The 14498-nt window shown below is 39.9% G+C and overlaps 1 protein-coding gene across 7 annotated transcripts in view; it reads left to right on the forward strand.

Moving 5' to 3' along the window:
- MYO5A (myosin VA) overlaps positions 1 to 14498 on the forward strand; it is a 98892-nt gene that overhangs the window by 80256 nt on the left and 4138 nt on the right. For all 7 annotated transcript variants that reach the window (XM_033070252.2, XM_033070250.2, XM_033070251.2 and 4 more), the window contains 10 exons: positions 805 to 905; positions 3408 to 3606; positions 7050 to 7143; positions 8223 to 8369; positions 8761 to 8915; positions 10086 to 10175; positions 10888 to 11038; positions 11845 to 12127; positions 12934 to 13108; positions 14387 to 14467. In XM_033070252.2, coding sequence (XP_032926143.1) covers positions 805 to 905; positions 3408 to 3606; positions 7050 to 7143; positions 8223 to 8369; positions 8761 to 8915; positions 10086 to 10175; positions 10888 to 11038; positions 11845 to 12127; positions 12934 to 13108; positions 14387 to 14467 — 1476 coding nt within the window. The remainder of the gene's footprint in view (positions 1 to 804; positions 906 to 3407; positions 3607 to 7049; positions 7144 to 8222; positions 8370 to 8760; positions 8916 to 10085; positions 10176 to 10887; positions 11039 to 11844; positions 12128 to 12933; positions 13109 to 14386; positions 14468 to 14498) is intronic.

Raw genomic sequence — 14498 nt, forward strand, 5'->3', positions numbered from 1 at the left:
GCTTGAAACCCTGGCAGGGGGCTCAGGAACCTTGGCACAGAGCCCAAGACCCCTGTGCCTTTGATTTTAACCCCTGGAGAAAATTACCACCTTTGCATGAAGGGTTACAAGTCACAAAAAATAAGTAGAGTATAGGTTAGTTTATCACAAGAGGAAAAAGTAAATTTTTACGATTTTTTAGAATAGGAGTCTGGGGTCAAGATGGAGGAATTTGGGCATGTTCTGTCCCTCTTTCTCCTTCTTCTTGGCATCCATCTTCTGAGTGATGTTGTCACTTTTAGATTGGTTTAGAGTAGAACTAGACTGTACAATATAAATGATAGGTATTGGAAGATAATTGTAAATAATGTTCACATAGTTTATAGTATAGAAAGATAATACTGCCCTGAAGGCGGGCAGTGTGCCTGGGGTTGACCTGCTGAATGGACCACAGCGGTCAGGCAAAGAACTTTTAGATTAGATAAAATAAACCAGCTCTGGGAACAACAGAAGAGATCTCCTGACTCCTTCTTTGGTGCTCAGGCTGGGTAAGAGAGACTTTTAAACATTCCAGGTGGTCATCTCGAGCTCCTGGGACACCACTGACATGTAGCCACTCACTAGACAGACCAATATTTGACCATTTTGTGTGCATTTACTTTAAAAGATAAAATAAATGGACATAGAAATTATGGACCAGCCTCTTGCTTAGATACCCACACTTACTTATGGTTACTCAAGGATTAGTGTTCCACATGATGAAAACATGGATTCAAGGAGCAGTTATGTTGTTGAATTTACTGGAAATTATCTTTTTTTTTCCAGCATACAATGACAGATGCTACAATCCTCTTGGAGGATGTACAGAAGATGAAAGACAAAGGAGAAATAGCACAGGCATATATTGGACTGAAGGAAACAAACAGGTACAAGTTCTCTTTATTTTGTGATCACTTGGGGTCTGCTGTGACACACTGTATATTGTGTTGAGTCAGTTCCATCCATGTGTGTCTAAAGAACACTTATAGCTGGGGTTGTAATTTGATTTCATTAGTAAAATTGCTGTGTGCAGTATTTGAAAGGTTTGGAAATAATGGGGAAATGTGAAATCAAGCTGTCTGGATTTCCATCTTCTTAGCCTCTAATTGCTGCATGGCCCTGCCTGGGTGCCATTCCCCAGGCTGTTTGTCACCCTCTGAGCTGCAGTGCTCACAACAGGCTGTGGCAAAGCATTTATTGTAACAGCACAGAATGCTGCAGCCAGCTGGGCTGTCACTGACAACTGGATTGCATCATTAAGAGGAAAAACACATAAACAAGAAAAGTAATTTGCTAAGTTGTTTAGAGGGTTTTTTGTTTCTCTTTTATTGTAACTGTAATGTAGTGTGTAATGTCCTTACCATGTCACCTCATCACCATCACATATATCTCTTGTATTTTTTTAAACACGTTTCTTGAAAGGCAATCTCCCCAGGACTATCATATGCTGAATGAGGACGGAGAACTTTGGCTGGCTTATGAAGGGTTAAAACAAGCCAACAGGTTACCAGACTTCTCAGAATGGTTTTTTTTTTTCTTCATTTGCATCTTCTTTTCTAGCTAACTGTGCCCCTTGCTATGGGTTTGCTTTAGCTACAGTACTTCTATTGCTTTAACAGTTAAAAAAAAAGACTACACAAATTGTATAAATTAAGCAGTTTCCTCAAACCTAGTCCCTGAAGCTTTCTACTTGTCAGGTTTTATCACTTTAAAAGTTTAAGATGGCACAACAGCCAATACATAATTCATAAGAATACTTGCATTAAAGTAGACTGTAAAATACCAGAAGCTCCACAGCTGGAAAGTATTTGTAGCCATGTACTGTTTGTGTGCCATTACATCAGGTTTCAAAATTGATGTTCCTTACAGTTTTTCAGCCTAAAGAAGTACATTCATTTTAGTAATTATTAAACTATTGTTTAAGTAGCTTCAGTTTACTCTTAAATTTCAAACTGAAATGGGTCTCACTCTCCTTGTGTCTCAAGTTCAGTAAATTAAACATTCTTCTCCCATGTCTGTCCATGCCAGATTCAAAATGTAAGTCCCAAAATAACCAAGAAAGAGAAGTAACCTTAAGTTCCTCATGGTGCTGTTGAAGCCTCAGTGGGATCACTGTGGTCTCTGCAAGGACGGTGCTGGTCATGGGGCAGGCAGGAGTCACCTTGTCAAGAAGTGCAGCTCTGGCTCTGTGTGCTTGTTGGTGTCCCTGACTTCCAAAATGCTTCCTGGTCCTGCCCTGACAGCTCATTCACTGCATCAGCCCTGCTGGTGTCCTTCAGTGGGTGCATCTGGTAGCAGAAACTACAGAAAGTTGTATTTTGCAATGACTGCTACTAACTAAAGTCTTTCCTTTTCTGGTGCTAACACATTCTACCCCTAACATTGTTCTGTAAACCCATGAAGATCTAACTTAGAGCAAGTGTTCTGCAGAGCAGGATGGGAGTTGGTTTGCTCTGTACCTCTTGCCTCTTGTCCTGGCACTGTAGAGACAAGAAGTTTTATATTAAATGGCAGAGCAGTGCAGGTAAATGACTATTTGCCCTTGTGTGCTTCATCAGTCTAGTTACTAATAAATGTTCTTGCCTTATGCATATTTAAATCCTGAAATATTGTCTAATTGAACACTGGTAGTCACTAGTACTGTAATTTCCTGTGTACCTACAAAATTATGAGTCAGAGCACTTGGACAGTGCCTAAGAAGCAGGTGTAGATCCCCCAGCACTGCCTGGCAGGAGGCTGGTAATGTGTTATCCCCATTCCACAATGTGAAGAGTTTGAGATGTGATGTGCCCAAGGGGAAAGAATGAGTTAGTGGTGAGGATAAAGCTCCTGGATTTCAGTCCTGAGGTTTTGAGGACCTTCTGTGCATTGAGGACAACCCTCTCAAAAATGTTGGGTTTAATGCAAAAATAAATATTAGTTATGTGCATTTGCAATAAAATGCTTTCTGACTGGAAAAGTTAACTCTAAAAATATTTTCCATAGTTAATACTGCAAGGTGCTAACTTAAGTGAACATAGTGTCATCTTCATCTTAGGTTATATTTGGTTTGTTTTGAGGTAAAACCTCTTTAAAGCCCCTTCAGTCAATCTGTGAAGATTTAGCTTTACATTTATTGCCACAGTGGCACCATGTACAGTATGTGTTCAATCAAAGGAAACGCAAAGCAGTGTCACAATTAGCTTCTTCTCTTCACTTTTTGATCATGCAAGCTTAATTTAATTAGAAGGCATACTGAAGGGTTTAAAGAGTACTCTGCCTTTTTCATTTTCCTTTGCAAGCCATGGCTAATTGTTCCTGAGCAGCAGCTAAAGCTTTACACTCCCTCTGAGAACTGGGGATGTGCCTTTCCGAGTGTGCTCACACAAACTGTTGCTCAACCTCCTTAGGCTGCTGGAGTCTCAGCTGCAGTCTCAGAAGAAGAGCCACGAGAATGAGCTGGAGTCTCTGCGAGGTGAGATCCAGAGTCTGAAGGAGGAGAACAACCGGCAGCAGCAGCTGCTGGCCCAGAACCTGCAGCTGCCGCCCGAGGCGCGCATCGAGGCCAGCCTGCAGCACGAGATCACCCGGCTGACTAATGAGAACCTGGTAAGAGAAGGGATGCTGCACGGGCACCTGCAGGCCTGCCACACCTGCAGCTTCTTATCATTTTTCAGATGGCAGCTTCCTGAAAGAGAATTGCACAAGGGTAGTGGTTTTCTTGAGTGTGAGCTAAGGGGAGAGAGAGGCTTGTGTTGCTCCTGAAGTAGAAATGTTTCAGAAATTGGTTTGGGCATGGAGGAAACTTGTGGATCCCAGTTTTCAGCTGGTGAGTGTAGTCATGGCTGAACAGAATGCTGATATCCATGGAACTCATAAAAACTAATAATACCAAGGAGTGGTGTTTCCCTTGAAATATGTTTGTTTCATTGAAAAGCTGATGTAATTCTTTATTTATTTAATGTAATTTATCTTCCCATTTCTCTCTTCCCTCCCTGAAGCTACACAGATAATCCACCATTTTATGAGCTCCAGCTCTTCACTATGTTTTGAAAAAAGAAATATTTCCATAAAAAGAAATTTGGTTAGAAGTCACTTAGCTAATAGTTGGTATTCCATGTATACTGTGTAACATTTTTGTGTGAAGGAAGGACTCGCCAAAGCTCCCTACCAGCTTCCACAAAGGAGTATGTTCATCCTATGTGGGCTACTTCATTTCTGGGGAAATCTGCTAGAGAGACCTGTGCTGGAGTATGTTTGACTTGTTATTGGTAAAGGGAAACATGCTACTTCAGCCAGAAAAATCCTACTGTGAGTGTCATTGCTCCAGACAAGCTAAGGTGTAGTTTCCTGCTAATGTACGTGACAGAAGTTATCACTGTTGGGGTCTTGTCTTAATACCAAGGATTTGGAGCAAAGAATCAGATAATTCAGCTGATGCATGTTGGAGAACTGGCCAAAAGTGTGAGTTTGCCTCAGCAGCCACAGTCTCTCTGGCAAAGGTAGATGGTGAACGTTCTCTCAGCAGCTCCCTCCTGCTGCTTAGTCATATGTTACAATTTTTAGCCATTTTCCCCCCCAGAGACCTACTCATCACATTGTGTTGCCAAGACAACACACAGTCATGTAATTATATCCCAGAGGAGTTCTCTTTGTTTTCAAATACACTGAATGTAATTTTACTTGTTAAATATAGACTCATTCCTTAGTATTTCACTTCAGATGTTTGAGTATTGCAAGTCCACTCCAAGCCAGGTGCATGTTTCAGATCCACTCCTAGCCCTGGAGTGGAAACAATTTGCAGCTTTCCAGATGTCATGTTGGAATTGTAGTGTTTGCTGCAATCCTGTCTTGATTAGCATGAGGAAATGTCCCTGTTCTCACAAAGGTTGTATTTCCATGCTTTCACAGTCTAGTAAGGCCCATTTTTAAAAGATCTGACTGTTCTGCAGCTCATCTACACCAGCTTCTCTTTAGGAGGTGCTGGCATGAACACAACTAAGGCCTAGACTACCTAAAAGTAGAGATTCTTGATCTTGGTGTATTCTGATTTAATCTGTAAAGTGCTCACTGAGGTGTCAGTGTCTCAGAGGGAGGGAGGAAAAACCAACCCTGTGCCTATTTTTGCAGTTTTATGAGGAGTTGTATGCAGATGACCCCAAGAAGTATCAGTTGTACCGGATTTCCCTTTACAAGAGGATGATTGTATGTAGCTCACGTGAATCCTGTTTCTCTCTTGTCTCTCTTTCTGAAGCACTAATTGAAAAGCAGGCTGTCTCCTTTTCTCCCTTTCAGAGGAAATGCCCCTGCAGAGAGCTTCACCATGCCAATTACTTCCTTCACTGCTTTTTTTGTTAGTCTTAGTGTCCTTTGTGTAATCTGTGTTTCTTTTTGATGCACAGTTTTGTTACTAATATGGGCCTTGCAGTGTAAGCAAAGCAGTTTCTTTTTGAATACTACTTAATACTGCCCTGGAAAAGAGGTACATGATGCAAAAGGTTCAATTTTCTAAACTACTCTTTGGTTTGCAAGTTTGATACATTTAGATTCAGTTCAGAAAAGTAGAGGACTGATCCCTGCCAAGGTGAATAATGCCAGTAATCCTGTCATAGCCTGAATTTATTCTTGATTTAATATTTTTCAGAAAGGCAAAATATGAAGGATGACACTGGAAATAATATTTTCATGGTAATTAAAGGCAGCACCATATTTGAGCTTGAAAGATTATAATTTATGAGTTTCCACATCTTAATGAGATGTGAAATCTGTTAAATTTGTTTTGAGGAACCATAGAAAGAACTTTATTCGTCCTCACACAGAGGTTGTTCTGAAATCATATCCCTGCCCTGATACATTCAAAACAGTCTGTCAAACTTACATGTGTCTTTTTGTTAATTTCAGGAGAAATTGTTTTATCTGACAACAACTATGTAGTGATATTAGAATGGTATTAGGATATTGGTTATTAGGATTTCTGCTGTAAAATGGAACAGTGCTTTGGAGGTGAAGCATGGCCTTGATTGTGTTGTCAACAGGCCTGATATCTTACTGCTCAAGTATATTGTATCAGCTTGTAAACTTTTACTACCTGATTAGGGTTTGTGCCCATGCTGCACTAAAATTTTTCAGTGCTTCAGAGGAGGTGTAGTTTCCCAGATGATGCTTTTGGTGCTGGGAGTTCACGATCCCTTACGTTCTTGCCCAGTGCCAAGAATAATACTCATGCTTAGGAGATTTTTCTTCTAAGCTGCTTTCCAACACTTAACCTGGAATGGCTTTCAAGTTGTTTGAGCTTGAGGTTTTGCTTTCTTCAGGAAGACTTTCCCTTTTTTAATTACACAATTATTTTATGAATGCACTACAACAGATATATCACAGAACTATTCAAAGGTAGATTTCTGGGGAGTGTTCCTTTGAAGGACAAATATGGTTTATTAAAAGAATAGGACTTTTAGGGCTAGATGTTATTCAGAATAAAAACATGTAAGAAACCAGTTTCAGTGTAAGGAAATGTAATGACAGCAAGTGAAGTGGCAGAGCAACACAAGAAATGATGTTTGGATGTTTGATTTGGTAAATTTGAGTGCAAGTTACAGTCTTTCTAGGAATTTCTCATCTTCTCATAACATGGATAGGTCTGAATAATGAGTCATTCTTAAAGACAGGAATAAATGATGCAGAAATACAGGATAGCTGCTTAATAATAAAGAAAATAATTTCTGGGAGGCATTTGGAAGAGCAGGGAGGAAGCATTAGGGAGGTGTGTTTGCAGCAAAATATCTTCTACTGTACGAACTGACCTCATTCTGAGTGTCTGCAGAATCTACCTGCCTATGAGCTTTGGCTTTGTCATGCTGCATATAACTTAATAATATTTGCAATATTTGGCTTGTGTTATAGGCAGTGTACCAGCTTGCAACCCTTGGCCAGAGGATGGCACTTCTGTTCAGCTTTCCTCACTGCCTTGTAACTCTAACAGCACTGTTTTTGTCTCTGTCACACGGTTCAGGATCGTTCCCATATCTTAATCTTTCCCTTATTTGAATTGACAGGATTTAATGGAGCAGCTGGAAAAGCAGGACAAAACTGTTCGCAAGTTGAAGAAGCAGTTGAAAGTCTTTGCTAAGAAGATCGGTGAACTCGAAGGTACTTTTGTATTTTGAGATAAAGATTTTGGTATCCTTTGTGATCTGGTTGTTATCATACCCATCTGTTTTAGCAGCTGTGAGGTCTTCAGTAGCTTTAGCCTCTGTTGATTGCAGAAACAAGACATATGCTCAGACCTGTGTGTGTTCCTTTATGAACCTTTAGAAGATTTGCTTAGAAAATGAGAAAAGGAGATTGGTGTTTCTCTGAAGGCAGAAAGTATTCAAACATAAAGAGGTGTTTCCTGCACTGTTTGTGCACTTAAAGACAATAGCTGGTTTTGTCAAGAGAAAAGCAGAACTAAATATGAACCAGACAAAAATAAGTTACCCAGTTTTCCTTTGAATGTGAAGGCTGGTTACACAAACTAAGTGTTTTTTTTAAAAAGTCTTACAATATTGTTCAGTTACTTCTCTGGACAAGATCACAGTAATGTTCATGCATAATACAGAGTGGGAAACTACTCCTGAAATTATAGTTTGGTCTGTGTTTATTGCCTAATTAACTTAGAAAGATGCAGTAGGTGTGACTGGGATGGAGTTAACTCTTATCATAGCAGCCTCTGTGAATGTGTGTTTAGATTGGAGTCTCTAACACTGCTGGGAACACACCAGTGTTTTGGCTACTGCTGAACAGAGCTGGACAGTGTCAAGGTTTCCTTTTCCCCACTCTGTCCCCTCAGTAAACTGAGGTGGGAGGGCACATGGACACACAGCCAGGACAGCTGACCCAAGCTGGCCAAGGGGATATTCCATATGCTGCACTTCCTAATGGCAGGCACCACAGGAGGGTGTTTTGCACACAAGGGAGCTGTTGTTTGAGACTGGCTAGACATCAGTTCCCTTGGGGGTTTATCCTGAGTGATTGCCTTTGCTTTGCTTCCCACCCCACCAGCCCCCTTTCCTTTACTTACTAAACCACCTTTTTCTCAATCAATGAGTTTTCTCAGTTTTGCTCTTTATATTCTCTTCCCTGTCCTGGTGGAGCCAGGACTTTCCTTAGGAATGTTACAGAAATGTCTCTGGTATGTATTGGTTTCACTGGAAAATGTAATATTTCTTTTCATGCTCTCTCTGAAGTGGGTCAGATGGAGAACACATCACCTGGACAAATCATTGATGAACCTATCCGTCCAGTTAACATCCCGCGGAAAGAAAAGGACTTCCAAGGGATGCTGGAATATAAGAAGGAGGATGAACAAAAACTTGTCAAGAATCTTATTTTAGGTGAGCATCTTTCTCAATTGTGGCCTTCTCTGCTTCCATGCACCCTGAAAAATGAATGATAAGAACACAGAATTTGCATTAGGAAATGAATCACTTATTTTGGTTTTGACAGTGTTCAGTTTATCTACAGTTCCTAAATGTATACTGTAATCTAATTATCCTTCCTGATGAGTACAGTACATATTAACATGCCTACATATTTCTAACAGACACTTACATTTTTTTTTCTGTTCTTTTACCAAGAAAGTGGCTCTTAGTTTTGCTCTGAGTTTTCACTGGCTAGATATATATACATGTATATGCCATTAACTGGGGAGGTTGCAATTACCTCATATAACATCTTCCAATGACTTGACACTTAACAAGATGATGTGTGTTTGTTTTTCCCAAGAGCTGAAACCACGTGGGGTAGCTGTCAACCTGATTCCAGGACTACCAGCATATATTTTGTTCATGTGTGTGCGCCATGCAGATTACCTTAATGATGACCAGAAAGTGCGGTCGTTGTTGACTTCCACTATCAATGGCATCAAAAAAGTGCTAAAGGTTAGTTAGTCTGCTTAGCTTAGAAAAAAGTTAATTTAAAATTGGCTTTTGGTTTTATGTTAGGAGAATGAGGAAAAGGCTTTCAATGGATTGGCTCTGGATTTGTGATCAGTGAATTCCCACTAAAGTCCCAAGAGTTGTGTTAAAAAAATAACAAATTACATTGCTGGCATTTTATCCATATAGCAGCAGAGATGCATTGAATTAATGGGAAAGGAGCTAACTTCTTTATGTTTTGAATAGTCTCCCTCCTCTGAAGCTCAGCTTATAAGTTTTGGATGTAGTCAGAGTTTGCAGAGTGTGTCTTTGTTAATCTTCTCCAGAGCACTTAAATAAACAGTTTCATTTGCAGTTTTGGTTAACAGATTCCTCATTTGCTTCACCTACAGATTACACTGATGATATGTTACTGCCCAAAGTCTTTGCAAGGAGATGGCTGGGAGAGTTCAGGCCAGGTGTATCTTGAAGGCATGATTAAAACATAAATATGTTTTATGCTTACACAGTTTTTTATTTTTTAAATGAGAGAGATGTGTCAAAAACCAAGCCTTTAATCAAACTACAGGTTTTGAAAAAATACTTAGTAAACAATCCTGCAGGAGCTTAGATGTCCATGGGAATTTTGGAACATTTTTAAGTGAAAGAAACGCACACAATGGAGCTCTAGAAGTACCCAACATATAGACTCTATCCTGTGTTCTTTGGTGAGAAGGGTTTGTTGTTTTGTTTCATTTTCTGTATCAGACTGACAAATAGGTTATGATGTAAGTGGCATTCATCAAAACTGAATTGTTCCCTGCTCCTCCTGCTGGCTCTGTATTATTCCAGTCTTCCCTGCTGGGCTCTTCACAGGAGTCATTGGGTATTTTGGGAATACAGTCACATTGCCCTTTGATTTCTGCCCAGAGCAATTAGGATGGGTGTGTAAAACCCAGAAAGATCATCTCTGTGGAGGAAATCAACTCTAAGGAAAACAGGGAGGGTGTGAAATGGCACTTTGCCAAAACCCTTGCTTTCCTAATATATTACTGTAATACACAAAGTTTTGCAAAACATCAGAATGAGGATCTACTAGAAAGTGTATATTAAGTGTTTAGTTGTGCATGTTGCATTCTATTATTTCATTTCTCCTACCAGTCTTTGCTGAACTGTGTTTGTTTTTATCCTCAGAAAAGAGGAGATGACTTTGAAACAGTGTCCTTCTGGCTGTCCAACACCTGCAGATTTTTGCACTGTTTGAAGCAGTACAGTGGAGAAGAAGTAAGCAATCCTCTTACTCTGGTTTCTCTTGCTCTCCAGTACTGTTGTCAGCACTTCTCTTTAACAAATCTTGTATAAAATATTTCATCATAATCTCTTTAAAGTGGCTACACCTTTAGGAATGATGATGACAGCATCAGTGGAAAGCACAAGGATAAAAGATTTGAACCAGCTTCCCTTTATTGTGGGCTGGGACCCAGAGTCTAGGTGGCATTGGGCTCCCAAAAGGGCCAGCTCAGATGAAGCAGGAGAATCTGGCAGCTGTCATTATGGTTTTTAGCAGTGATTCACTGCACTCCCTATCAAAAAGGCTGTATTAAGCCTTTTAACCATAGGATAGCAGACCAGTTGATGTTTGGAGGTTGTGATAAGCCCAGTTCCTCTTTCAAGCTTAACTGGGCTTTTGGCCATAACTGGCCAGGTGAAAGTGCCCATGCTGGAGTGGGAGTCTTGCCTGCCAGAAAGCTGTCAGAGTTTGTTCCTGTGTCACAGACCTGAAATTTTGAGTTAAAGAAGCAGGTGCTGTGGGCATCACACTTGAAAAGCAAATCCTAGCATTAGCCTCAATGAGACAAAGTTCCAAACTAAAATTTTCAGGGACTGTGACTTAAGGTATTGTTTGTCAGTTGCATGAAACAAAATGCAAATACTGGCTTTGTGTAATATTTTTGTGCTCTACTGAAGCATTAATTTCTGTTATTTATGAATTCAGGGATTTATGAAGCATAATACACCTCGTCAAAATGAACACTGCCTCACTAATTTTGATTTAGCTGAATACAGACAAGTACTGAGTGACTTGGCTATTCAGATCTACCAACAACTTGTCCGAGTGTTGGAAAATATTCTGCAACCAATGATTGGTAAGGCAAAGTTAAATTCCTTAAGCTTCACAACACAGTACCAAAGTGAAAATTGTGGTGGTGGTAGTAGATGTATCTTGTATTTCTTCCTAAATAGTAGAGTTTCATTAATAGTTCTTGTGGTATTCTGTTCATAGATGACAAGGACTATTCTGGACAGGTTGGATTAGAAGAAAAACTAAACTGTGACTGGTTCTTCTGGCAGTGCCAGAATAAATTGGTATATCTTATTCATGCTTGGCATAAATCAGGCATTTGCAGGAAGAAGCTGTCAGGACAATCTGGTATTTGTTGCCCTGTCTGTTGCGAGATTTCCTGTGGAAAAATTAGACTTTAATTACATAAGAACTCTTAATTTTAATTGATATGAAAAAAAAAGTTTGGTTGTTATGGACAGCAGTGAGGAATTAAATCACAAGCAGTGATAAAACTAACATTCAGAGAGGGTTTTTTTTCCATTAAGAATACTTTTCATTTTCTGTTCAGACAGTACTCCCACAGACATTTTCATTATGCTTTCCAATCACAACACTTAGAAGAATGGAACAGCTCTCAGCTTGCTGACTCTGCTGCTCATATGACCCTGGGAGCAAGAAAGTACTTTCCTGAGCTAGATTCAGACTGTCCTTTTAAACACACATTAAAAACCCTGTGAACTTGGATTTTGCAGAACACTGTGGGACACAATTTCTGGAAATCATGGCAAACTGTGGCTAGCAGAAAGTCCAGCTTGCTTTGCTGTCTTGCACAACGTGCTTGTATCAGCAGTTTTCAGTCACTGCAATGATGGTGTCAATTAAATGCAGTTTCAGGAATGCTGGAGCACGAGACCATCCAGGGAGTCTCAGGGGTGAAACCAACAGGGTTGAGGAAGAGAACATCCAGCATTGCTGATGAGGGCACCTACACCTTGGACTCCATCATCCGGCAGCTGAACTCCTTCCACTCGGTCATGTGCCAGCACGGGATGGACCCAGAGCTGATCAAGCAGGTGGTCAAGCAGATGTTCTACATCATCGGGGCCATCACGCTCAATAACCTGCTCCTGCGCAAGGACATGTGCTCCTGGAGCAAAGGAATGCAGATAAGGTGGGAAAGCTGCTTGCACTTCTCTTGAATGCACTGCTGGAATCTTACTGAACTCTTCACAGTGCTGAATATCATCTTGATGGAGCTGCAGATATCTGGAATATTTATTTTTCCAGATGCAGATGATGTTCAGCTGATTGGTGACATTTGGTTAAAAACAGCTTAGTTGACTTAGGCCAAATCCTACCTGACATTCAAGGAAATGTGATAGAAGCAAACCAAAAAGTGTTTCATTATCAAGTGGGAATCAGACCTGTAGGTGAAATGTTGGTAATTGCTTCCTCAGCTTTTAGAGAAGAACAGCAAACATACCTGCTGCAGTTTTTGTATACTGGTGGTGCAACCTCTCTGTCTACACTAGTTTGCTGCATCCTGAGGTGAAGCCATCTGAATCATCTCTTGCATTTCACATCTCTTGTCCAGTGGATTTTACTGGCATATCTCAGGAGATTTAGCCAGGGCATTCCAGTCCCTCAAATTACCTCCCAAAGCCTTTACTTTAACATGGACAAAATCTCATTTGCTTTTCTTCTTTTCATGTTCATGCAATTAAAAGGAACAGAAACAAATGGGAAGGACTAGTTAGTGGAAATCTTTGACCATAGTTTCTAGCTGTTATGAAAGTCAAAATCACTGCCTTAATTGGAAGAAAGCAGTGCGAAGACAAAATAACAAAAAGAAAAAATACATAAGGAATGTAAGAAAAACACATAAAGAAGCAGCACTGGGAAAGAGAAATTGCACATTCTTTCCATTTATCGATAATGAAACATTAACGTTCTTGATGCTCTTGCCTCTTTGTACAGGTACAATGTGAGTCAACTGGAAGAATGGCTACGGGATAAAAATTTGATGAATAGTGGGGCTAAGGAAACCCTGGAACCCCTCATCCAGGCTGCACAGTTGTTGCAAGTAAAAAAGAAAACAGATGAAGATGCAGAAGCCATTTGTTCAATGTGCAATGCACTGACTACTGCCCAGGTGAGGAAATCCTCATTGTCTGGCTTGCTGTCCCTCCTGAGCAGCTCTCTGCTCTGTTGGTGTTGGCTATCCCTGCCAGCACTGCTGTCACACGTGAATTGCTGGTTTCTTACTTTGTTTTGCTATAACAGATGAAGTTGGAGGGGTGAAAAAAGGACCAGACCCTTTTGAGTCTGATGTTTGAGATAAGTTTTGAACAAATGAGAGGAAGCTGAATAGATTGTCCAGGATGCAGTGCTGTACACAGTCTCTCAGTTTTTGGAAATCCTTAGAGGAAAGTCTTCATTCAAAGACATGTCTGTACTCCAGACAGCTCTGCCTAGGATAGTAGGAATTGACCTTTCTGCCATCAGAGCTGGTATCCAGCCAAGTTGATGGACAATTCAAACAGAGCTGTTGTCTGTGAGTCTGCAAACAAGAGTGTAAAGTTACTGTACCCATTAGCCTCAAAGGCTGAACCCAGTGGATCTCAGTAAACAGACTCCTATTTAAGAAAGCTCAGATTTTGTACAGATATGTTGCACTTCTTTTCAAACCATGCTACATTTGCATAGAGCTTGTCCAGGAATAAATGGACCCAAGCATCTTTGATGCTTACTGAACAGTTCTTACCAGAAAAATTTCCCTATTTCTTTCACAGTTGTGTCAGCACTAGCAGTTGCATTGATCAAGCCATTTTGATTTATTAATTCACATTACTGGAAAATCACTTAGTTTTCCACTGAATAAGAAGTTAGAATTACATGTGCTGTGTTTTAACTTTTTAACAAAGTGTTTAGTTTTTTAATAAAGGGAATGGTAAAAAACCAAAAAGCATTTTTAATAGGTTTTACAAGTTTCACCCATATTATTATTTGAAGTCTTTGTTATGTAATTCTTTCCTTTGGTGGTTTTAGCCCTGTTTTTAGAGAAATAGCTCACTCTCTTGAAAAGCAGAAAAGTTGTAAGACTATAGGAGGTCATGACTACAGGGTCAAAATTAGGGGGAGAAATACATCATGTTTTTGGGGGTGGGTAGGAAAACAATCAGTTACTTCTCACTGGTTTTTCCATCATTTGGTATTTTCATCACATATGTAGAAATTTAGGGTTACTATCTCCAAAGAGCATATATTCTGAAAGAGGCAGTCATTTAACATATCACTGAGCAGGGTGTTGGAATTCTGCATTAATCAATGAAGCAAAAAATAACAGATACTTTAAAATAACTTTCTTTTTTAAATAGCTGATTTTAAAATTACGTTATTAATAATCATGGATGGTGGTTGTTCTTCACAGATTGTAAAAGTTCTGAATTTGTATACTCCAGTTAATGAGTTTGAAGAGAGAGTCTTGGTGTCATTTATACGTACAATACAGGTATGTCTATCTTTTCATCAAAAACCATTTG

Source organism: Catharus ustulatus, chromosome 12 (assembly GCF_009819885.2).
Source record: "Catharus ustulatus isolate bCatUst1 chromosome 12, bCatUst1.pri.v2, whole genome shotgun sequence".
In the NCBI taxonomy this organism is placed as follows: domain Eukaryota; kingdom Metazoa; phylum Chordata; class Aves; order Passeriformes; family Turdidae; genus Catharus; species Catharus ustulatus.